Source organism: Silurus meridionalis, chromosome 18, assembly GCF_014805685.1.
Source record: "Silurus meridionalis isolate SWU-2019-XX chromosome 18, ASM1480568v1, whole genome shotgun sequence".
Lineage (NCBI taxonomy): Eukaryota > Metazoa > Chordata > Actinopteri > Siluriformes > Siluridae > Silurus > Silurus meridionalis.
In genome coordinates this window covers 24822405-24845773 of record NC_060901.1, presented here as the reverse complement: position 1 = coordinate 24845773, position 23369 = coordinate 24822405, and the positions used below count along the sequence as shown (strand labels likewise).

The 23369-nt window shown below is 42.3% G+C and overlaps 2 protein-coding genes across 2 annotated transcripts in view; both read left to right on the top strand.

Annotated features, from left to right (window-relative positions):
- Window positions 1–563: 563 nt before the first annotated feature.
- On the top strand, window positions 564–12272 carry rab10 (RAB10, member RAS oncogene family). The gene is made up of 6 exons (XM_046873524.1): window positions 564–1245; window positions 8388–8448; window positions 9555–9693; window positions 10803–10892; window positions 11554–11655; window positions 11741–12272. The coding sequence occupies exons 1-6, from the start codon at window positions 1119–1121 to the stop codon at window positions 11825–11827; spliced, it is 606 nt and encodes a 201-aa protein (XP_046729480.1). The 5' UTR covers window positions 564–1118; the 3' UTR covers window positions 11828–12272.
- Window positions 12273–17671: 5399 nt separating this feature from the next.
- gareml (GRB2 associated, regulator of MAPK1-like) overlaps window positions 17672–23369 on the top strand; it is a 21845-nt gene continuing 16147 nt past the window's right edge. Inside the window, exon 1 of the mRNA XM_046872615.1 lies at window positions 17672–17847. Within this exon, the coding sequence (XP_046728571.1) occupies window positions 17736–17847 (112 nt within the window). The 5' untranslated portion in view covers window positions 17672–17735. The remainder of the gene's footprint in view (window positions 17848–23369) is intronic.

Sequence of the window (23369 nt, the reverse complement as noted above, 5' to 3'; positions counted from 1 at the left end):
TTTGCTTACGACAGATGTCACCAACCACCGGGCCATGGATCGGTATTGGGCCGTGAATTGTTCGATACCGAAACCGACAGAAAAAAGCTTTATTTTCTGTTCGTTTTTCTTTTCTATGCACGATAACTGAAACTCCTACTAATTCTGTGTTATGGTGGGTTACATTTTCGATTCGATGATCGTAATCATTAAACTGATAATGAAATCGGATCGCGTGTATTCTCATCATCGGATATGCGTTATTATGCGTTGTTAACGTGCCTTATTCCGTATATATATATATATATAAGGTCATTTTATTCAAATGTAACCTGAAGTAAAAACATAGTGGTGGGGGGGAATTTCTTATTACACCTTTAACGCTGTGCCACAGTCTGTAGTAATCAGTCGCATCTTTGCAAACTGCAGCCCTCCATCACAGTCACTTCCGCGTTACCCTCCTTGCGCTACCATTGACTGGCAGCACGCACGACCAATCACAGCCGGTCAAACGGTTTCAAAAGAAGGCAGGAACGTTGCTGTGTCAGCCAATCGGAGCACGCATACGCGGGTTTGTGGGCGAGACTGTTAGTAGTGTAGGGTGTCGCCGGCCGCGGTGGATCCATTCGAAGGCGACGGCGGTCGTCTGGTTTGTGGTTTTTTCCAGCTCTCATATACATACAGAGAGAATAGAAATACATTAATAATTATCATTATTAATAAATAAAAAAACGGAGGAATTCCAGGACGGTGAAATGACGCGGTAACGGGGATTAAAAAAAAAAAACGTTGGGGTTTTTTTTTAAGAAAGAAAGAACGGTTGTGTGTGTGTGTGTGTTTTTTGGGGGGAGCCATTTTGTCCCGAAGAGTGTGTGAAGAAAGAAGAGGAAGAAGAAAAACACCACAGGAATTTCAAAGTGGATTACTTTTTAATTTCAAAACCGGATTAATAATAGGAATAAAACCCCGTTTTGAGAGTCAGGACTGTTTTAACGGTAACACGACTTTCCGTTCAGAAGCTAACGCTAGCTTCAAGCTAACCAGGCACCAGGCGTCTGATTGACTGTAGTGAGCGGATCTTTTTCTGGGGGTCTCCTGTCTCTCTTTCTGTAGTGTTAAATCGTTATTTAAATAAAAAAATGGCGAAGAAGACCTACGACCTGCTGTTCAAGCTCTTACTGATCGGAGACTCCGGTGTGGGGAAGACCTGCGTGCTGTTCCGCTTCTCCGACGACGCCTTTAACACCACCTTCATCTCCACCATAGGTGAGGCGACCTGCCGCAAATCACCCCCTGTTTACCCGACCTGTGCTTTCAATTCGATTTTGCGAGATACTTTTTTTATTATACCTTTTATTTCTACGTGGCCGCGTTCCAAATAGACGCAAAATGGCTGTCGAGGGCACTACATAGGGAGTGTGTACAGGGAGCACTGGGCTGAATGGGACCCCATCCGTGCCATGCTGTCATTCCTGAATTAAAGGTGCCATTAAGGATTTTGAAAAAGTCATGTTTTTGTTTTAAGGCAACTATCATAATGTTTACAATCTAGCAGTTATTTATATATATATATATATATATATATATATATATATATATATATATATATATATATATATATATATATATGTATGAAAAACCCAGGTTTGAAAAATCCCCCTTTGAATAAAACCCTGTATAATGTGGTGATCAGAATGAATAAGGTCTTCTTTATAAGTGTAAGTTTGTCCCTGATGAACGAGTCGGTGGCGACTGGCAGGGAAAACCTCCCCGAGATGGCATAAGAAAGAAACCTTGAAACTCGAGGGAACCACATCCTCATCTGGGTTGCACCGAATGTCCATATTATGCCAGTAGGTGGCAGTAGGTAGCACGGTTACGTTAATTTCAAAATACCCAGATCTCATTGGACGATTCGGTCGGTTGCAGCGACGTACATCATCACGTCCGCCACGTCGGTCCAGGCGACCGTGTACGATCCAGCGGGCAACGAAAATCGTTCACATCCGTCACTGTTCTGTTCTTCCATGTCGCGGGATTGTTTCCCAATTCCTAAAAGCGCTGCATTGCATGTGGTCTGTGTGATTGTAGTGGGCGGGGCTTTTGGAGGATGGGTTTGTCTACCACCGAATACTATACACCCAATCTCAGGCCACGCCCACACCAATGTTTTTGTTTGAAAACACATTTTTCTCTGCTTCAGCCTCCCATCCACACAGAGGAGCCGTATTCGGTCCACGGAACCGAAAATACCTGCGATTTTGGGAACCGCTGAGGACGAGGCACTCCGTTCGATAACATTCTGTAGTTCCTGATTTCTTTAAAGGCTCTCGGACCCTAGAGCCCCTAATCCCTCAGGACTCTGGGGGCTCTGATGTCGTTGGGATATGAGTTGTAGTGTGTTGTAGTGTCTGCGATACGGTGTTGTAGTGTCTATGACAGGAAACGACCGCTTTGTTTCGGTTGAGAACCAGGAGCCGTGCCAGGGTGTGAACTCTTGTAGTGTTTTGTAATGGATTGTTGCGTCCTCTCCAGACTTTTCCCCACAAAGTTGAAGGCGCACAATTGTGTCTTTGTATGCAGTAGAATGAAATTTTTTCTTCACTTGAACTGAGACCCAAACCTGTTCCAGCTGCTCCATAAAGATCTGCTTTACCCTACTGAACACCACCCCAGGCCTCTTCACCTCACCTACACGCATAAAAATCTATTTAGAAGTGTGGAGCTTATTTTAAGAGCAAATGCGGAAGGGGAAGTACAAGACGAAGCATCTTATGGTCGAGTGTCCACAAACTTTTGACACAGAGTACAGTGTCGTATGGAATCTGGGATTCTGAAGATGAAGACAAATCGAATCTAAATTCCTACTGTTCCAACCGTACACGTTTTTGGAACAGCGACTCGAAACTCGTTTGCATCACCTTTTCGGCAGCCAATAGAAAGCGAGTGGGCGGGCTGCGGGCAAATCTAGGAAAAGCTCCATCCGTTCTCCGCACATCTGGACCAATTTACATTCAACCTTTTTAGGCGCCAAATATTTTCTTAATACAAGTTCAGCCCTCAAAGCATCTGGTGGGTTTATGGACAATGAACCCATAAACTCCTGGTTGGTGTGTGTGTGTGTGTGTGTGTGTGTGTGTGAGAGAGAGAGAGCACTAATGATCTTTCAGTGACCTGCTGATTGTAATGTCCAGTGGAGGTCTTTGGTTCTTCTGTAAACTTTAGTTTTATGATTCTACTTTGCGGCATTGGGAATTTAAGACGTGTGTGTGTGTGTGTGTGTGTGTGTGTGTGTGTGTGTGTGTGTGTGTGTGTGTGTGTGTGTGTGTGTGTGTGTGTGTTTATGCAGGTTTTCTTAAGGGTATTTTATATTTTGGAATAAAATTTTCAGGCTTTTAATAATTGTCATAAATTCTCTGTTTTAGGTCTTGAATAATTTTCAACAGGTCTTTATTCGTTCATCATCGAACGCTCATTGAAATGCTCCTGCAGCACTTTAGAATTTTTTTTGTGGTTTTTTTTTTTTTTGTCTTTTTCCCCGTGGTGTTTTAGTTCTTTCTTTTGTTGGCCCACATATAATCCCTGTGTTAGGACTACAAACGAAACCGACATGCAAAAGCCACCCGGCTTTGTTATTGGTGCAGATTTCTCTCGGATTGTACCACAGACCTAAAACGGGTTTTAATTTCTCGGCTATGGGGAAGCGCGAGTTTAGCGATGTTTGGCTTGAGAAACTCATACATTTGACCTGGTGAAACCTGTATACACGCACGTTGGTTTTAAAAGCGTATATATATTTTTTTCATTCTTTTTCACAAAATGTCTGCGCTACAAATAAAAAAAAATCCCCGCCATCATCCAGAGATCGAGGACTCCTGACTCTGGACAAACCCTCCGCGCTGTCCGTGCCCCCGTGTTATTCCCCCGACACGCAGCACTCCGTCGTTATTGCGGAAAATTGCAGTGCGTTCAGGAAGGATGGCTTCTCGGCGAGGCCAGTTGCACTCTCCAGATAAGGGCTGGAGTGGTTCGAGCGTCCTCGAGCATTTTCAAGGCGATCGCACTTCCTGTTCTTCGATTTTCCTGCATGAAAAACTGACTGCAGATACTTCAGAAGTCTTCTTACAGGATGTCGCAGTGTCTTGCACCGATCAATTAACTCTACTATATTATACTCTATCATACTTACAGATGTGTTCTACCATAGAAAAAAATGATTTGCCTGTGTCAGGATCGAATTTTCTGGAATAGGGTGCCATTACTTTCAGGCTCTGGTGGGGGACGCTTGTGAGAATTCTTTGTCATATAGTAGGGAATATTTAAGCCCCACCCCCGGGTCCTAGCAGCCTTCCGGTGCTGGATAGTCGGGGTGTTTTGTGATTTGGGACACAGCTACGTTTTTCTTCTCTTCCCCACGGCGCCGTTCTGTATTCTGTCTGGGCATACAAGCAGGAAGTGAAAGGAGCGTTTGGATTAGATTTAGGGAGAAGTGAGATCAGATCAGATGTGTGTGTGAACACAGTACACACTGTTTACACACCCTTACTCTGAAAGCCACGCCTGTATAACCACTCTATTAAGGTGTGCATCGTGTCCTGACGGTCCCCCGATTCATCACAGTCCTCGTGTCCTGTTCACTCCGGTTTACCAGACCGTTTGTCTTCGCAGACGCCCGTTTTTGTACGGTATACGAGCACAAGCACAAAAAGTCCATCCGGTTCTCACGCAAGCCTCTTTGTAATTTCACTGGGAATCGTACAACACATTCACGTCTGTCCGTCTGTCTCTCTGAGAAACATGGCTGGCTGTGTCTGTCTGTCCGAGTGTGTCTATATGTTATGTTTGTCTCTCTCTCTGAGAATGGCTGTCTCTCTCGGAGTGTCTGTGTGTCTCTACGCAAGAGATTTTGTCTGTGTGTCTCTGTAAGAGTGTCTATGCAAGTATGAGTCTGTCTGTCTGTCTGCATTTGTTTGTGTTTGTCTCTTCGAGAGTGTTTCTGTGTCTTTGTCTGTGTGTCCGTCTGTATGCGAGTACATGTCTGTCTGTATTTATATCTGTCTGTGTGTCTGTAATATTGCTATAAATAATTTACTTTCATGTTACTTTGGGCTGAAATGATTCCTCGAGTAGATCCATTACAAAAATGCTTAGTTTAGTCCATTTAAATAAACACGGAGCACCGTGTTTCCCACGGACCGTTATTACTGTCTCACCACCCGCTAAACTCTGGAGCGATCTGAACAGGGAACACAGAAGACGCTGCAGAACGGGAAGAAAGCAGCGAGGAGAAGATTCAGACACGAGAAGGTTGACATTTTTACTGCAGTGTTGGAACTTTGTGGCTTTTGGGTGTTTTGAGATGAACTTCACGTTCGTGTTACCGTTTCCAAATATATATATATACTCTCTCTCTTTCAACCCAAAACCTGAAAGAGCCGCTGTTTTCGGCCGAAATGTTTCCTCTGTGCATATCGTTGTTAATATCGTATGTTAATGCTGAACTTGGTGGAGTGGAGGCGGAGTCATATCGCTCGTTATCGTCTTGTGCTGCTGCGAAACGCTGCTTATTTATTTTCTCGTTTCGTTGTTTCCTGTCTTCCGGCTCGCTCTGTCTGTCTGTCTGTCTCTGGCAGAGCGACTGATGCAGCTGTGATGGCTCAGCAACCTAAAATACCCACCCACCGGAAACTCCCTCCATCCCAGGGATCGGCTTACACACACACACACACACACACACACACACACACACGTTCTTAAATACATTCGATGTAGATTCAACCCTTTCCTTTCGGCCTCTGTGGCACTAGAGGCATTTTTCTGACCGGGGGTTAAAGAGAACAGATGTTTTAGCGATGAAACTGTGTGTGTGTGTGTGTGTGTGTGTGTGTGTGTGTGTTGCTCTCTGCTCCACTGGCCTTTTTGTAACATCTCTTGTTTCATTCTCAGCACATTTTGATGCTGTGGTTGCAGTTATTAGGCGAACACACACACACACACACACACACACACGCCTCATATGTTTCAACACACTTTACCCATCAGCCCGTGTGGTCGTTCGGGTTCACTCTACTTAGGGGTATTTGAACACGTGGACTTGATTGGACCTTTGTAGACGGGTCATGTTGTTACAGTGGTGTGGTGTGTGTTAGGGTTTTTTCCCCCCGAGACAAGAAATTTATTTGGAAGGAGTCTTCAGTGTGAGGGGGTCCTGTAGTAGGAGTGAGAACAAGACCTTGTTTCTCTGAGGTCCAGTTGTTGAGCATGAAGCTGTGTGTGTGTGTGTGTGTGTGTGTGTGTGTGTGTGTGTGTGTGTGTGTGTGTGTAAGGGTGATTAGTATTGTGTAAGAGTGACTCATTTTTTGGATGACTGATATGTATATCATGTAATAAAGTCCCACCCAGCCTGCAGCTGCACCAGTGTGTGATGGCTTTTTCTCTTCTTTGTATTTCTTTCTCTCTCTCTCTCCTCTCTCTCTCTCTCCCCCCCTACATATCCCATCTTTTTCTCTTTTTTGGGTCTGTCTCTCCATTTCTCTCTCCCTTATTTTTTCCTCACCATTTCTGTCTTTTTTCCCCCTCTCTGTTCTCTTTCTCCATTTCTCTGTCTCTCTCTCCCTCTCTGTCTGTCTTTCCTCTGGTCTCTGTCTTTCTGGTTCTTGGTCTCTCAGTCTGGGATTTTTTTTTTTTCTTTCTCTCTTTTTACACTTTGAGGTGTGTTCGTGTTCATTTTTATTTCTTTTGAGTGAAAATTGGGCCACATTAAGGGAAATGCTGAGTGTGTTACACACACACACACACACACACACACACACACACACACACTATAGCTGTTTAACATGCTGGGCTCAAACTAGTCATGTGACATGTCGTTTTTGCTTTCTTTCTACCTCTCCTTCTGTCCCCCCTGCATTTTTCTTGTTTTTTTTTCCCCCTGTGATCTTCTCTTTTATGGTCAGTCGCTTTCTAAGTAAAGTCTCTGTCTGTCTATCAGACGAAATGGGCGGAGTTTTAAGATCTGCTCCCCCGAAACCTGCTGCGCACTCAGACACCAGCTCTATTCTTCTCTGAAGGCTTCTGATTTGGTTGAGGAGGTCTTGTTTAGGACGCTGTAGTGGAGGATTTCACTCTAAGCTTTAGACCCACCTTGTCTTCATGGTGCTGGAACAGCGTTCTGGTCCACTGGTTCCAGTGAGGGAACATTTTAGTGCTACACTCAATCATCTTGTTCTACTGTAGAGGAGTGTGTGATGGAGTGATGTGCTCTGTGTGAGATTGTGCTGCACAATCCTCCCCGTTTCTTTCGCCGTCTGCTTTTCTACGTCTCTCTCTCTCTTTCACTTCCTTTCTGTCTTTGCCTTTCTCTTTCTTTTCCTCTTCTTCAGTTTCCCTCCATCATTAACTCTGTTTCTCTGTGTCCATTGTCATTGTTTGCCTCTCTCTCTTTCTCTCTCTCTCGCTCGCTCTCATGCTCTCTCAGTTCATCATCTCTCTTTCTCATCCCATCTCACCTTTGGTCTTTTGTTTCTTTTTTTACTATGCACTTTATATATATATATAAAATCTCTTTCTGAATAATGTCACTGTGAGCTACAGCAGTGTGTGTGTGTGATAACCCCCAGCAGAAGGACATATTGAGATGCTTGTGTTGAAGCTGATGCCAGTGAGTGCCAGTCTGTGCCACACACAGTTTCCATACTGCCCCGTCAGCAGGGGGAACGAACACACACACACACACACGGCATTTAATCCATCCTTATTTAGATTCTATCTGGATTTTGTTTGTCCTGAGCTGAAAGCGAGGGGCAGCCATGTTGACCATCACAGTATTCGTGGTATTTCTTTCCACATGTTTCTATCGTATCACTCTGGTTTTCTCAGTCACGTGCCAAATGATCCTCGTCTCGGGGAAAACCAGTTGTAACACGTCTTTACTCCACTTCCTTCCTCCTCAGTTGATGATTTTTCTCCTAGTAAGGTGTGTGAAGTCTGGAACGGCCCGGCCGCTTTAAGTAAACTGGAATTTACATTTCCAGAAGGATTTCTGTGAGCGATGCGAACTGTGTCCCCGGAAGGGATTCGGCGTCGGTGCGAAGCAGTTCTCCATCACGTGTCGAGCGTTTCGAGACGTCACACCAAGGTTTCCTGTATTCTGTTGAATTTATTTCATGGGCGGGGTCAGTGTCAGGTGACGCAAATGCGTTTTCCGGTTCAATCACCTCTTTTCCCCGTACTGACCGTTTCGTCACGCCGCTGTTTCTGGAGTTTTACAAAGGCATGGTTAATTTTATTTATTTATTTTATTTTTAATCCACGTCACCGCACGTGAGCTCCGTAAAAGATGTAAGTATTACTCCAGATCGTGTAACTGTGCTTATGGCTAACATCCCGCTCTTCTCTTTTCTTCCCAGGAATCGATTTTAAGATCAAAACTGTCGAGCTGCAAGGAAAGAAGATAAAGCTACAGATATGGTGAGTGTGTGTGTGTGTGTGTGTTCTTTGTCTCTTCGTGGTTCTCCCTCCTTCTGTCTTTTTGGTTCTCTTTCTTGGCTCTGTCTCTCTCTCTCTCTCACTCTTTGTCTCCTTATGGTTCTCACCCTGGTTTTCTCTCTCTCTTTCTGTGTGTCTTCATGGTTCTCTCTTTTTCTGCCTCTTTCTCTCTTCTCTTTGGTTCTCTCTCTGTTTCTCCTTTGATCTTTCTTCTTTTTTTTCCCCCCTCTGTCCCTTTCTCCGTTTCTCTCTGTTTCTTTAAGGTTCTCACTCTTGATCTCTCTCGCTCTCTTTGTCTCGGTCTGTTTGTTTCTCTCTGTCGGTCCAACACAGATAATGGACTGTACTCTCTCAACTCGTGAGATTTGGAGACCAGTCCTGTCCCACTGTGGTCTTATTTTTAGTCTATTTCTGGTTACTATGGTTTCCAGGGCAGTTAGCTACAGGTGACATTGATAGAAAAAGGGGGAATGTAAAATTATCGGAAGATCAACAGGTCAAAAGTCGTTAGTCGGCAACAGTGTGTCGGAAATGCAGTTCTATTGGGGAAACGTTTTTTTTTGCGTTTCTAGCGGTTATTTTCTGCGAGCGCTTTCGCTGCAGGCACAATCAACAGTCTCTCATCGCATTTTGGGTTTTTTCTCCCTCATTCGAAGTTGTTGCTGAAACCGCAGACTCCTCCGTCCAGTAGATGTCCAAAAACGCAACACTTTGACTGCAGACTCCTTCCTTAAAGTGATGTTTGTTACCATGGTTACAGTTAGCTATAGAACAAATCTGGCCACTGGGTAGAGATGCTCATCTCGTCAAGTATCCGGATTCGCTTTCGCAGCTAATCTTGTCTCAGTTTTGCTGTGTGTGTGTGTGTGTGTGTGTAGGGGTGAGAACCAGTAGAGATATGAAAAAGAAATTGTCATTCTAGTCACATTGGCAGGAAATGGATCAGATCTGGCAGCGCAGATGAATGTCACTGCTGCCTTCTGGCCAAAAAAGACTCCCTCGTGTCACTTTAAAACTGTAAGTGACCCAGGAGTCTGAAGATCGTCATAAATGCTAATTGTATGATGCACGTGTGTGTGTGTGTTTAGGGACACAGCAGGCCAGGAGCGGTTCCACACCATCACCACCTCCTACTACAGAGGAGCCATGGGCATCATGCTCGTCTACGACATCAGCAACGCCAAGAGCTTCGAGAACATCAGCAAGTGGCTCCGAAACATCGACGAGGTATGTCTCAAACGAGCGCTTCACACGAACGCTCCACACGCTCCAGACAGCCGCGTAAAGCTCTATTTATAGCAAGGTGACAATCTGCGCCGAAATATTAGTCCCCCCCGCCCCCGCTCTCCTGCTGAAGGAGGGTTTCAGCAGATACCAGCAGCACCAGCTAAACGCAGTGAATTTATTCGAGCATGTTCCGTATAAATCGTTCTGGAAATGGAGCCGTTATTTACCCTGCGAGTGGTCCGAGCGCGGGCCGGGGGGGATTCAGGTTCAGGTTACAGGGATATTTTTAAGCAGGGACTCTTCTTCAATTTCACTCCATTATGATTTGGGCCAGTGATACTCTGGGCAGGATCTGCACTCCTGTTCAACCATCTTCAACAGATTAGGGTCAGACAAGAACCGTGCTCTGATTGGATGTTGTGGCCTTTTAGAAGGGGTTTGTGCTCTGATTGGCTGTTGTGGCCTTTACAGCATGAACTGTGCTCTGATTGGCCATCATGACATTTCAGGTTGGACCCACGCTCTGATTAGCCCCTATGGCATTTCAGGTAGAAACTGTTCTGATTTTCCGTCATGACCTTTAAGGTGGGAACTGCTCTTTGATAACGGGCAATAGCATTATAACATGGGCAGGATTTGCTCTCTGATTGGCTGTCAGGACATTTTAGATGGGAACTTTGCTCTGATTGGCTGTCATGCATTTTCAGGCAGGAAATGCGCTCTGATTGGCTGTCAGGACATTTTTTAGGCAGGAACTGCGCTCTGATTGGCTGTCGGGATATTTCAGGCAGCTGCTGTTTTGGCCATTACACTCTCTGTACTGTTCTATAAATACAGTCCAGAAGCAGGAGTGTGGAGAGCAGTAGCTGTACAGTGCTGTGCTCCTCCTACACTCACACCTCAGATTTTACTGGAACTGATTATTTACATACCGCTTTGTTGTCTTGAGCGTGTGATGTTGATTTCCCGTCAGTCAAACTAAAACTGGTTTTACTTTAAAAACGAACGCAGCATCCTGGTGCGAAACTAAAAACACCCAGGCGCGTTTTATTCACTGTCGGAGCTCGCGTGTTTTTCCTCACACACGTTTTTGTGCGTTTGTGTTTCAGCATGCCAATGAGGATGTGGAGCGAATGCTGCTAGGCAACAAGTGTGATATGGAGGACAAGCGGATCGTACCAAAGGCCAAGGGAGAACAGGTGAGCTGCCTGAGCGAAGCTCCTTCCTCTGCAAGGCTTTCATCCCCTTAGTTTTATTTATTTATTTATATCTATTTTTTTATATATTATTTTATTATTATATTTCGGACATCGCAACAATTTCACATCTTACTTTGACCTAAGTACAACTAGATCTCCTGCCTCAGCTGTACAGAAGAACACGGCAGTGCTGATCTCAGACGCACCAGCTAGCGTTCTACTTAAACAAACTAACAAACAAACCAAACAAAACATTTATGTAATAAAAACTGACTGTGGGAGGTAATACACACACAATACACACACTACTCACAATATTCATTACTCTCACTATATACACACACACACACACACACACACACACACACACACACTACTCACAATATACCCTACTCACTATACACTCTATACACACTACACACACTGGCTGAGAGTTAGAGAAAGCTGTTTTGATATGCACTTGTTTCACAACACAAATGTTCCTGTAAACTCATATTAGTGTTTATAAACACCACTGAATGGTGTGGGTTTAGATTTGGGGTCAGGGGGGGCGTTGGGGTTTCAGGTGGCCTGTGGAATCTCACCCAAGTATGTTTCTCTCCTGTGTGTGTGTGTGTGTGTGTGTGTGTGTGTGTGTGTGTGTGTGTGTGTGTGTGTGCAGATTGCCAGGGAGCACGGAATCCGTTTCTTTGAGACGAGTGCGAAAGCCAACATTAACATCGAGAAGGCCTTCCTCACGTTAGCAGAAGACATCCTCAGAAAGGTGTGTGCGCGTGTTTTAATGAGATCATGATTATATTATCACAATACTACAGCTGAGCCTGACGACGTGTGTGTGTGTGTTCCAGACACCTGTAAAAGAGCCCAACAGTGAAAACGTTGACATCAGCTCTGGGGGCGGAGTCACGGGATGGAAGACCAAGTGTTGCAGTTGAACAGTCTATCACACACATTCACTAGCACGTGTTCACACACACACACACACACACACACACACATACACACACGCCTACACATGCAGTTTCTTCTCATCTTGTTCCTCCTACTTTGTATCTAACTCCTCCTCCTCCTGTTGCACTCTTTCACTGCCTTTCTCCCCCCCTCTCTCATTCGATATCTCTCTCTCTCTCTCTCTCTCTCTCTCTCTCTCTCTCTCTCTCTCTTGTGTTTTTTTCCCCCTGCTTCTCCCCGCTCACATCTGCTTGCCCACAGTTTTTATTTCAGATGAACGAAAAGAAAAAAAAAAAAACAGTTGTATAGATAAAAAGAGAAATCATGTCACGTTTCCTGTCGTTTGTTTTTAAAAGTTTCGAATTGAGAAAAGGAAAATCAAGAGCCGTCACTTCACCACTACATTTCGCAATAAAGATTGAAATCTGGCATGAGCGGGTTCTTCAACCTTCCAGAACTTCTTTTATTCTGTAGAAGGGGCCTTTACGGAAAATCTAATATATATATATATATATAAACTGAATGACCCACAAGTGCTCCTGACCATGTACAGTTTCTGGGTTGGTGGTTGGGTTTCTGTATGTAAATGACTTCCCATCTTTACATGAGTTCTGTGTCTCGTTTGTTTTAGGTTTTTTGTGTGTTTTTTTTTTGTTGTTGTTGTTGTCTGGTGCCTTAACATGGGGCCGAAAGGTCGATCCTCCCATCCATCCTAAGCATCACACACACACACCACTTGTATAACAATACTACCAAACTCGCCAGAACACACTGACGTTTGAACCGAAGAGAGAATGGCATTCGTGTTCTGAATACCTTCACTTTTTTTTATTGTTTGAATTTTTTTTTCTGGGTTATTTTTGTTCTGTAGTGGTCTTTTTGTTTTCACCCTGCATGCCATTTATTTTTGGTTTTAAAACATTTTGTGCAGCAAAAATACAAGAGGGGAATAATCGCATCAGCACCACTCATACCCAGACCTGGGGTGTGTTGGGGTGGGGTTTAGTTCTCTTTGGAAATGTAAGCTTTTTTTTTTTTTTTTTTTGCAGATTCATTAAAAAAAATTGAGCTTGTTTAAATTACATTTGTCTTTTTATTTCTTTTATTTCTTTTTTTTTTTTTTTTTTTTTTTTAAACATAAGCCTTTAACCGTGTCAAGAATAAAGCACTGTGTGGAAGCCCGTTTCTGAAATTTGCGTAATTGCCACTTTATTTCTCGCAATTCAGACTTTTTCCTCAAAATTCACTTTTTTCTTACAATTCCGTCTTCATTTATTTTTTAATCCAATCAGGCAGCATCTTCCCCTCTGTAGCACCAGAAAGAGTTACACTGAAAATGAAATGGGCTACAATCAATAAATCGATCTGTAAAACAATGACTAAATCATAGTGGACTTTTTTGTTGTGTTTACAGTTTTCAGAAACGGGTTTCTGTAGCACTGTGTGATGTGGTTGAACGGAACGCGAATACCGCGATGATCGCTTCAAGCTATGGATTGTTTTATTCCTTTTATACCGCTAAATTTGTCGACGACTACGGTTTTATTTATTAAATAGCAACCTGTAACACGCAAACGTTGTGGAAACAATTCTTCAGGCATCTCAAAGCAGATATAAACACACATTCCTTCGCCGTTCCCACATTTTATTCCCCTTTTACTGGTGAACATTGACATTAGGGTTTGTCTTTTTTTAGAGAAGCCTCAAGAACACACACGTATGTCTACTGATGTCAGTACTCGACCAATCAGAATCCAGTGGTATAAGTTATCAATTTGCCCATATAATTCTGAGTAATATTTACACACACAAGAAAACATTGATGTGTCCAGGTTTATGAAATAATCTGTACTGCTCAGGAAATGCATTTATACTGCCTGCGAAATCTCAACGAGCCCTTGATGCCCCCTAGTGGCTGGAAGAACAAGTGACTGGAGAAGAAATCTATCTGATTGATGTAAAGGTGGGTGTGTGAGATCATTCCTGGGAATGTCCTGGGAATAACGAGTCTGCTTTACTAATTCCATCCTGTCAGTATTATCAAGAAGAGAATGAGTAACACTAAAACTCTTCAAAGTTTTCTCAAATATGTACATGTTCTAACCATAGACCACAAATGCACCATTTATTCTGACAAAGTCTTGAACAAAATTTATATAAATTATTTTTCCGCCATAATTGCTCATGTTCAGTGGCTTCCTGGAACCCTGAACTCCAAGAACTTCGTTTGATACCTAAATAAATAACCCTTGTGATAATCCTATTTTTTTTTTTACCTCAAATTTATCTGCTAGCGTAACATTTTCTTTTCCAAGATGGCGGATTTTTATTTATTTTTGCCATGTGTGAATACTATGTAGTTGATGTGCATTTTTTAGTCGTACAAAGTATTTTTTGTAGAAATCTAACCACATATTTGAGGGAAATGTTGACATCCTTTTTCGTTTTATATCGTTTTCATTATCGTCCAGCCTTCACATTTCACATTTTCACGCTAATTCAAAAGCTACCGGTTTATTCTTGCTAGCATGATTGCCAGTTGCCTTTCCAAATGCGATCATGTAATCAGGGTTGGGTTTTTATTTGAATTTTTTGTTTTAACACATCGTTCTGTACACCTCAGTATTCTATCCATGCTAATAAAGCATAAAAACTAGGTTAATAAATTCCATTTTAGAGCTATGTATAGTATATGAACTTTATTGTTGTTGGTTCTCATTTTTCTGACAGACTTTTGCCCAGATTAAAGACACGTGTCAGCATAGACCACATTATTATTACCTTTTGGTCAAAAAAAAAAATTGACATTGAAAGGCTTCACGGTTGAATTTAGCTGTAGGCCAGTTGACAGTCAACAACACAACCGTTCAGCGTTCAGGCTAGCAGCTAGCTTCAAGCGGATTTTGTTGTACATTCATCGAATCAGTTGCACCAGTATGACCAGGGATAAGTTTCAGCAAAATTCTAGAACTGCCACAAACACCGCGGTGATCGCTGGAAGCCGTGAATTGTTTCATTTCTTTAATACCGCTAAATTTGTCGGTTTTATTTATTAAGTAGCACGCAAACGTTGTCGAAACGATACTTCGGTCATCGCATAGCAGCTATAAACACATTCCTTCGCCGTTCCCACATTTTTTCCCCCCTTTTTCTGGTAAAGTTTATTGACTTGACATGAAGGTTTGTTTGTTTTAGAGAAGCCTCTGAAAAAATGTTTGCGTACTGAAACTCTTACTCGACCAATCAGAATCCAGTGGTATAAGTTATCGATTTCTCCATATATTTCGGAGTAATATTTACACACACAAGCTGGGAAAATTGACATTGAATTGGTTGAATTTAGCTGTAGGCCAGTTGATGGTCAACAACATACAGGCTAGCAGCTAGCTTCAAGTGAATTTTGCTGTACCTTCATCGGATCAGTTGCACCAGTATGACCTGCGATACGTTTCAGCAAAATACACCTAAAACTGATCTACATCTGAAAAGACCTAAAACTAGCAACAAGGAACTTTGCATGAGAAACAGGGTCACTGTAGTGTGCACACATTTCCGATTTATGGATCGGTATAGATTAGAATCTCCTTCTCCCAATATTCACACTATATTTAACATTGGAAATTTTATTTTAGTATATGGATGCAAAGGACCAAATATTTCTAAACAAATGGTATTAAATGAGAAACATGCAAAATATACTCATGTATATTTACTCATGTCATTTGTATCACATAATACATGACGTACCCAAATATTTGGATTGAAACATGGAAACAGTTTTTACTACAACCTTGAAAGTCTTTGTAAATTGTTTATTTCCAGTCAAAATGCAGGTCATTACAACAGAAAGTGAGACTTTTGGTCACCCAGATTATCTGCACAAATTGAATCATGGTTCATTCAAATAAAATAATTTTGCTATTAAACAAGATCTTGGTGGCTGCTGAGTATTAGCTCTGTATTAGTATTAGATTGGATTAGATTAGATTTTTTCAACTTTGTCACAAATACAGAGCCAATGAAATGCAGTTAGCTTCTAATCAGAAGTGCAAACAGCTAAATATATACAGTATATATCAGTGTCCCAGGCCTTCAGTGGTGTCCTACCTGAATCAATCCACCTCTCCAATCAAACCATCACTGTGAGGAAACGGCTGCAGAAACCATCAGTATTATAGAGAAACACAGTAGAACAGAGCGCTGCATCACAGACAGGAATCTTATACGGTGAGAATAAATGTCATTACTAAAGCAAGAATCCCAGTGAGCACCAGCATCTCCAGCAGAAGCCTCAATATTAACCTCATCAAAAAATTATGCATTTTTGTGCATTTTTTTTGTGCATCACGTTTTTTTTTCTGGGGATTTGAAATAAAGGCAAATGATGTGGTTTTGTGTGAATTCTACAGGAAAGAAAACACAAAAGGATAAATGGTTTATGAAAAACTGTTTTCCTTTTCCTCACAATGTCCAGCTTGGCTTGAGAACCGTGTAAGTGTATCGGTGACCAAATCAATTTCTCCTGAAATAACAGCAATTCAATCTGATCGTCCAATTCAAGGACCTGAAAATGCCAACGTGATTGGATGCCACATTTACAGCATTTGTCTCATTTTGTCTCATTTCAACATTTATCTCATTCATACCACTGAGTAAATATGGGGGTTGGGGGTCTTGTTCGTGGGCCCAGGAGTGGCAGTTTGGTATGGCTGGATACTGAGATCAATATGGGGTCCTAATGGTTATATACACTTCAGCTTCTGAGGTCAGAGTTCAGCTGAAGGGGACGAGAACCTTCTTGAGCCTGTTGGTGGCACAGCAAAGACTCCTGTAGTGTTTTCCAGGTGGAATAGGAGGAAACAGACCATGGTTGGGGTGAGACGTCTCTCTGTGGGCAGCGTTTGCGATGGCAATCTTTGACAGAAGGCAGCTGGACACCTGTGATGCAGTGTGGTGCAGTTTGTGAGAATGCTTTCAATAGTGCAGAAGTAAAAGTTCAGTAGGACGCTGTTGTGGGTTTTTTTTGGGGGGGGTCCATCAGGGTGGAGGTGCTGCATGCCCAGGACAAGTCCTCCGAGATATGGACAACCAAAAACTTGAGGCTGGTCACAACTTTCACCTCGACCCCTTTAGTGTGAAGTGAATAAGTGGTGTATGTCCTCCAAATGTCCTCCAAAGCAGTGTATGTCCTCCTCTATGTCCTCCAATGATCAACAATAAGCTCTTTGTTGGCACACAATGCTTTCAGGTGCTGAACACTTTCCCTGTAGGAAATGATCATCATCTCATCATCATCTTCAACCTGGTTGTCATCTGCAAACCAGGTGATGTTCTGATGATCGCTTTAGGAAATGGTCAAAGTGATATAATAATAAATTATATTTATTATATACACAATTTATTGGATTCTGAATTCACAAATCTATTTTTATTCCAGATGTAATAGAGAAGGCTGCTAAAGGAACATCAGAGGCGCCTTGACAGGAGCAGTAACCAGAATCCTGATCCTGAAGCTCATTCGATTTTTTTTTGTTTGTTCACTAATTACACACTTTTATAAAAACTTCCATCATATGCAAAAAAGATGCATCTCGTGCGCGCGCATGGAAACGCAACCGGAGGTTACCGTGTGCGCGCGTACCGGGGATGATGGAGGCGGTGAGGAAGGAGAAAATGGGCGGAGCTACAGCCAAGGAGAGTGGGCATCTCTCTATGTCTTGTCTTTCCTTCCCCTCTCTCCCTCTCCCTCTCTCTTTCTCTCTCTCCATTCACACGCTTTTCCTCGGTGCGCGCGGTGAGAACCGACAGCGCTTTCAGCACCCCACATCCCTTTACCCCCGCCACCCCACCCGTGCCCGTGCCGCCCTCGACCCCGGTGATGATGCCGAAGAGATGGAGAAACTGTCCGCGAGCATCTCGGAGCTCTCGTGGAGCGCAGTGTCGCTGCCCCTGGACGCCGTGGTGGGCAAATTCCGCCTCCCGACTCTGGTGAAGCTCAGCGCCGGTAGGCAAACCTGCTCATAACGCTTCATAACGCCTTCTATTCACGACCGGGGGTGGGGGGGGTGCAAACTTATTCACCCGGCTTTTAATGCGACCCAAATTGTTTTTAGATGCGTTCGACTATTTTTTAAAATTGTCCACAAGTTTTGCTTTTCCTGCAGTTCTGCAATGTTGCATCGCGATATTTCTTTCAAAAGAAAAAAAAATCCACCTCGATAACAGTATCATCTTTTAAAACGATTATTCTGCATATTAATACTATAGTTAATCTTTATATTAGAATTATATTTTACACCTATAAATATTGATAAAACTTTCAGAAATTTTGCTCCGGTTTGGTCCAAAACTTTTTCATGAAGCATCTGTGTGGAAGAAATTATGGTTTGAGCAATTAAATATAATAATTCGATATATTTAGTATACAACATTCTAGGTCAGATCTTAAGAAGTACACAAGTGAATTATTTTCTTGTATTTTTTTTATGGGATTGAGATATTGAGTGATTTGAATATGCAAATTAGGATGTAAAAATATATATCGGCGTTGTGACGTCACAACGGTTTTGCACAGTAGCTACCTGTTATGTTACTAGTAATCACTTTGGAATATGCGAATTAGGAGCAAAAAAAAAGCAATTTTCTCACAGGTTAGCGTTTCGAAGTGTTCGCTGAATGAATTCGGTGGATTTGGAGGTTAAAGCTTTTGGTTTGGGCTTCAGCTGTGAAAACTGAATATGAGAATGAGATATATTTACTCATATTTATTTAGTATTTAATGTGCATTCAATGGGGAGATTTCAAGAAGTAGCACACAAGTGAATTATTTTGTTATGTATATTTTTATGGGATGGAGATATTGTGAATATGCAAATCTGGAACAACAACTGGTTGTAAAAATGGATATTTGACTTTCAGATAGCATGTTTTTCTCACAGGCTTCTATTCGCACTGTTCACTAAAACAATCTGGTGTATTTAAATGTTATTAAAGTGTCATTAAAGTGTTGATAAAGTGTTGCTTTGTGATGCTCTCAGAGGTTATGGTTTGAACTGCAGTTGTGCAGATAAATAGAATAATTAGATATATTTAGTATTCAATGTGCATCAAGTTGAGATAAAAAAAAAAAAACAGTACACGAGTGAATAAATTTGGGTTTATTATATATAGGGACAAAAGTATTGTGCGGTATTCGAATATGCAAATAAGGAGCAACTAGCGATCCAGAAATTTTTTTTTTTTACCTGTGTTAAAATTGAAATGATCGTTTTCTCACAGGTTAATGTTCAGACTGTTTGCTAAAATAATCCCATGAGTCCCTCGATGGAGTTTTGATATTTGATATTATAACTTTCAGATCAATAACAAACAGTCTAATGTGACCTATACGGTTTTCTCTTTAAAAACAATCGAACTGTTGTTCTGGAAAACGTGTCTAGATATCCAGAGTACGAATCTTACTCCCATGAATTGTTCATCATCACAGAATTTATTTTAGTGTACTTTCTGTTCTCTGAAAAACTTTTCCCTATGAAGCTGAAGAGCATCGCAGTTTATTTCCCAGCGACTGTATCGTGGTGTTTCGGAATCTACACCTGATTGTTCAACGCTCTTGAGTTGAGAATGTTTTTAATATTAATTAGTATTTAAAAATCAAGAATTTGAATAGAATGATCAAATAGTGAAAGTGGAGGTATATGGGAACCCAGGAGATGGCTTTTGTGTGAAATGTGTGAGGGAAAAACCAAAACAAACGCAGGAAAGAAAAATAAAAGACTTTATACGAGCGATGAATCCGGGTGTCACTTCGTAGATGAGGTGTAATGAGTTTCCGAGTGAAGCTTATGGTGTAAATAGTCGATCGGACTCTTGGCAAAGGTGACAAAGTGGCTGTTGTGTCCCAGAAGTGATGCAGAGCCTTTCATATGGAAATGTGCTGATCCGTATCCGAGTGCTCTGCATACTAACGAGGACGGGAGCAGCCACGAGATGCAAGTTTTAGGCGACGTGAGTCAAAAGGAGAAACGCTTGAAAAAGAAAATCGGATCTTCCCCGGTTAACGATTACAGTTTGACCAAATCAGCCAAGTCCAGATTTTCTTTTTGGAGTTACAAAGCTAACAAACTCAATCGGCAAAGGATTATAGCCGCCAATTTGGCATCACGTCATCATGTTACATTAGGTATCTGCAGCGTATGACTTGCTAATGTAAAGAAAAATTCTAATTTATGTTGTGACATCACAACACTTTTGCATAGTTGCTACCTATAATCTTATTTTTATTATTTGCATCAGAGTAGTTCAACGGTTTTCAAAATGATGTAACGCCCAGCCATGTTTTTAGATCTTTCCTAATCTGAACCAGTGTCCAGGTTGCCAGATCTCAGCTATATGTCCCAACTATTTACCAAAATAGTTGTATAAAACATTTGGTGAGTGGAAAATGGACTACAATTTCACAATACTGTCGAAGCATATCATCACTACAAATCCACATACATTTTAAGCCACACCCCCTAACTGGCTTTAATGGACTGTAGTAAAGAGAATATGATCGATGTAATATTATAGCTATAATGAATTAACAACTTATTAATAACACGGTCTCTAAATAAATAATCCTACATTTTTAATGGTATTACTTTAATAAACTGTTAATATAGAAAAAGCTTCTCAAAATGTCTTGTTTATAAATGCATTTGTTTATAAATGAAAAAAGGTTCTGGTTCTAGGACAGCACTGCTATACACACTCGTCTCAGAAACATTTTCAGGAGCAAAAGATTCAGAAAATAAGGAAATTGTACTTTCTGGATCATAACCCAAGAGAGTTTCAGTTTTTACTTTCGGTTTCAGTTGTTGTGCTCTTTGTATTTTTGTGGGCGGAGCTTCATATTGCACATTTGCAAAAATGATGTTGCTGTCAATCATTTTCACGGTTAATATAATGATTCTGGTTCCTATAGTGCGCATACAAAAAGTTCTTATTCAAGAGACTCCCAGAAATACTGAGTTCCTCAAATAGATTTTACACTTTACAATTCCTTCACTCCCTCCCTCCCTCACTCACTCACTCACTCACTCACTCCTCACTCACTCACTCACTCACTCACTCACTCACTCGCTCACTCACTCAGTCACTCACTCACTCCTCACTCCCTCACTCGCTCACTCGCTCACTCACTCAGTCACTCACTCAGTCACTCACTCATTCACTCACTCAGTCGCTCACTCACTCCTCACTCACTCACTCACATATTCACTCACTCACTCACTCACATATTCACTCACTCACTCACTCACCACCACTCACTCACTCACTTACGTATTCACTCACTCACTCACTCACTCCTCCTCACTCACTCACTCACCACTCACCACCACTCACTCACTCATTCACTTGCTCGCTCACTCACTCACTCCTCCTCACTCACTCACATATTCACTTACTCACTCGCTCACTCACTCCACCACTCACTCACTCACGTGTTCACTCACTCACTCCACTCACTCACTCACTCACTCCACCACTCACTCACTCACCACTCACTCACTTACTCACTCACTCACTCGCCACTCACTCACTCACCTCACTCACTCACATATTCACTCACTCACTCACTCGCTCACGTGTTACTCACTCACTCACACACTCACTCACTCACTCACTCACTCACTCACATATTCACTCACTCACTTGCTTACTCACTCACTCACTCACTCACTCGCTCACGCACTCACTCACTTACTCACATATTCACTCACTCACTCGCTCACTCACTCACACACTCACTTCACGATTCACTCACTCACTCACTCACCGCTCACTCACTCACACACTCACTCACTCACACACTCACTTACGTATTCACTCACTCACCACCACTCACTCGCTCACTCACTCACGTGTTCACTCACTCACTCACTCGCTCACGTGTTACTCACTCACTCACTCACTCACTCCACTCACTCACTTACGTGTTTACTCACTCACCACTCACTCGCTCACGTATTTACTCACTCACCACCACCACTCACTCGCTCACTCGCTCACTCACTCACGTATTCACTCACTCACCACTCGCTCACGATTCACTCACTCACTCACTCGCTCACGCATTCACTCACTCACTCACTCACTCACTCACTCACTCACTCACGTATTCACTCACTCACTCATTCACTCACGTATTCACTCACTCACTCATTCACTCACGTATTCACTCACTCACCACCACCACCACTCACTCGCTCACGTATTCACTCACTCACCACTCGCTCACGTATTCACTCACTCACCACTCACTCACTCACTCACGTATTCACTCACTCACTCATTCACTCACGTATTCACTCACTCACTCACTTATTCACTCACTCACTCGCTCACTTATTCACTCACTCACTTAATCACTCGCTCACTTATTCACTCACTCACTCACTCACTCACTCATTTATTCACCACTCAATCACTCACTCACTCACCACTCACTCATTTATTCCTCACTCACTCACTCACTCATTTATTCACTCACTCAATCACTCACTCACCACTCACTCACCACTCACTCACTCATTTATTCACTCACCACTCACTCACTTATTCACTCAATCACTCACCACTCACTCACTCATTTATTCACTCACCACTCACTCACTCACTTATTCACTCACTCACTTAATCACTCAGTCACTTACTCACTCACTTATTCACTCACTCACTTAATCACTCAGTCACTTACTCACTCACTTATTCACTCACTTAGTAACTCACTCACTTGCTCACTTATTCACTCACTCCTTACTCACTCACTCACTCACTCCTCCTCACTCACTCACTCACCTATTCACTCACTCACTTATTCACTCAATTACTCACTCACTCACTCACTCGCTCACTTACTTACTCACTTATTCACTCACTCACATACACTCACTAACTCTCTCACTCACACTCACTAACTCTCAATCACACTCACTAACTCTCTCACTAACACTCACACTCACAAACTCACTTATTCACACTTACTAACTCTTTCACTCATAATCACGAACTCTCTTACTCTCACTCACTTACTGACTTATTCACACTCACTAACTCTCTGACTCACACTTACTAACTTTCTCACTAACTCTCTCACTCACACTCACTAACACTCTCTCTCATACTCACTAACTTTCTCACTATCTCTCTCACTCACACTCACTAACTCACTTATTCACACTTACTAACTCTCTCACTCTCACTCACTAACTCACTTATTTACACTCACTAACTCTCACTCACTAACTCTCTTTCACTCTTACTCACACTCACTAACTCTCTCACTCACACTCACTAACTCTCTCACCCTTACTCACACTCACTAACTCTCTCACTCACACTCACCAACTCTCTCATTCACACTCACTAACTCTCTCACCCTCACTCACACTCACTAACTCTCTCACTCACACTGACTAACTCTCTCACACTCTTACTTTCAATCATTCAGTTCCTCACTCACACAACCACTTGCTCACTTAT

Bases quoted from the DNA above. Each gene is read 5' to 3' on its own strand.
- rab10 (XM_046873524.1), top strand. From the start codon at position 1,119: ATGGCGAAGAAGACCTACGACCTGCTGTTCAAGCTCTTACTGATCGGA. The intron at 8,449-9,554 runs GTGAGTGTGTGT...GTGTGTGTTTAG, and splicing joins AAGATAAAGCTACAGATATG to GGACACAGCAGGCCAGGAGC. The intron at 11,656-11,740 runs GTGTGTGCGCGT...TGTGTGTTCCAG, and splicing joins CAGAAGACATCCTCAGAAAG to ACACCTGTAAAAGAGCCCAA.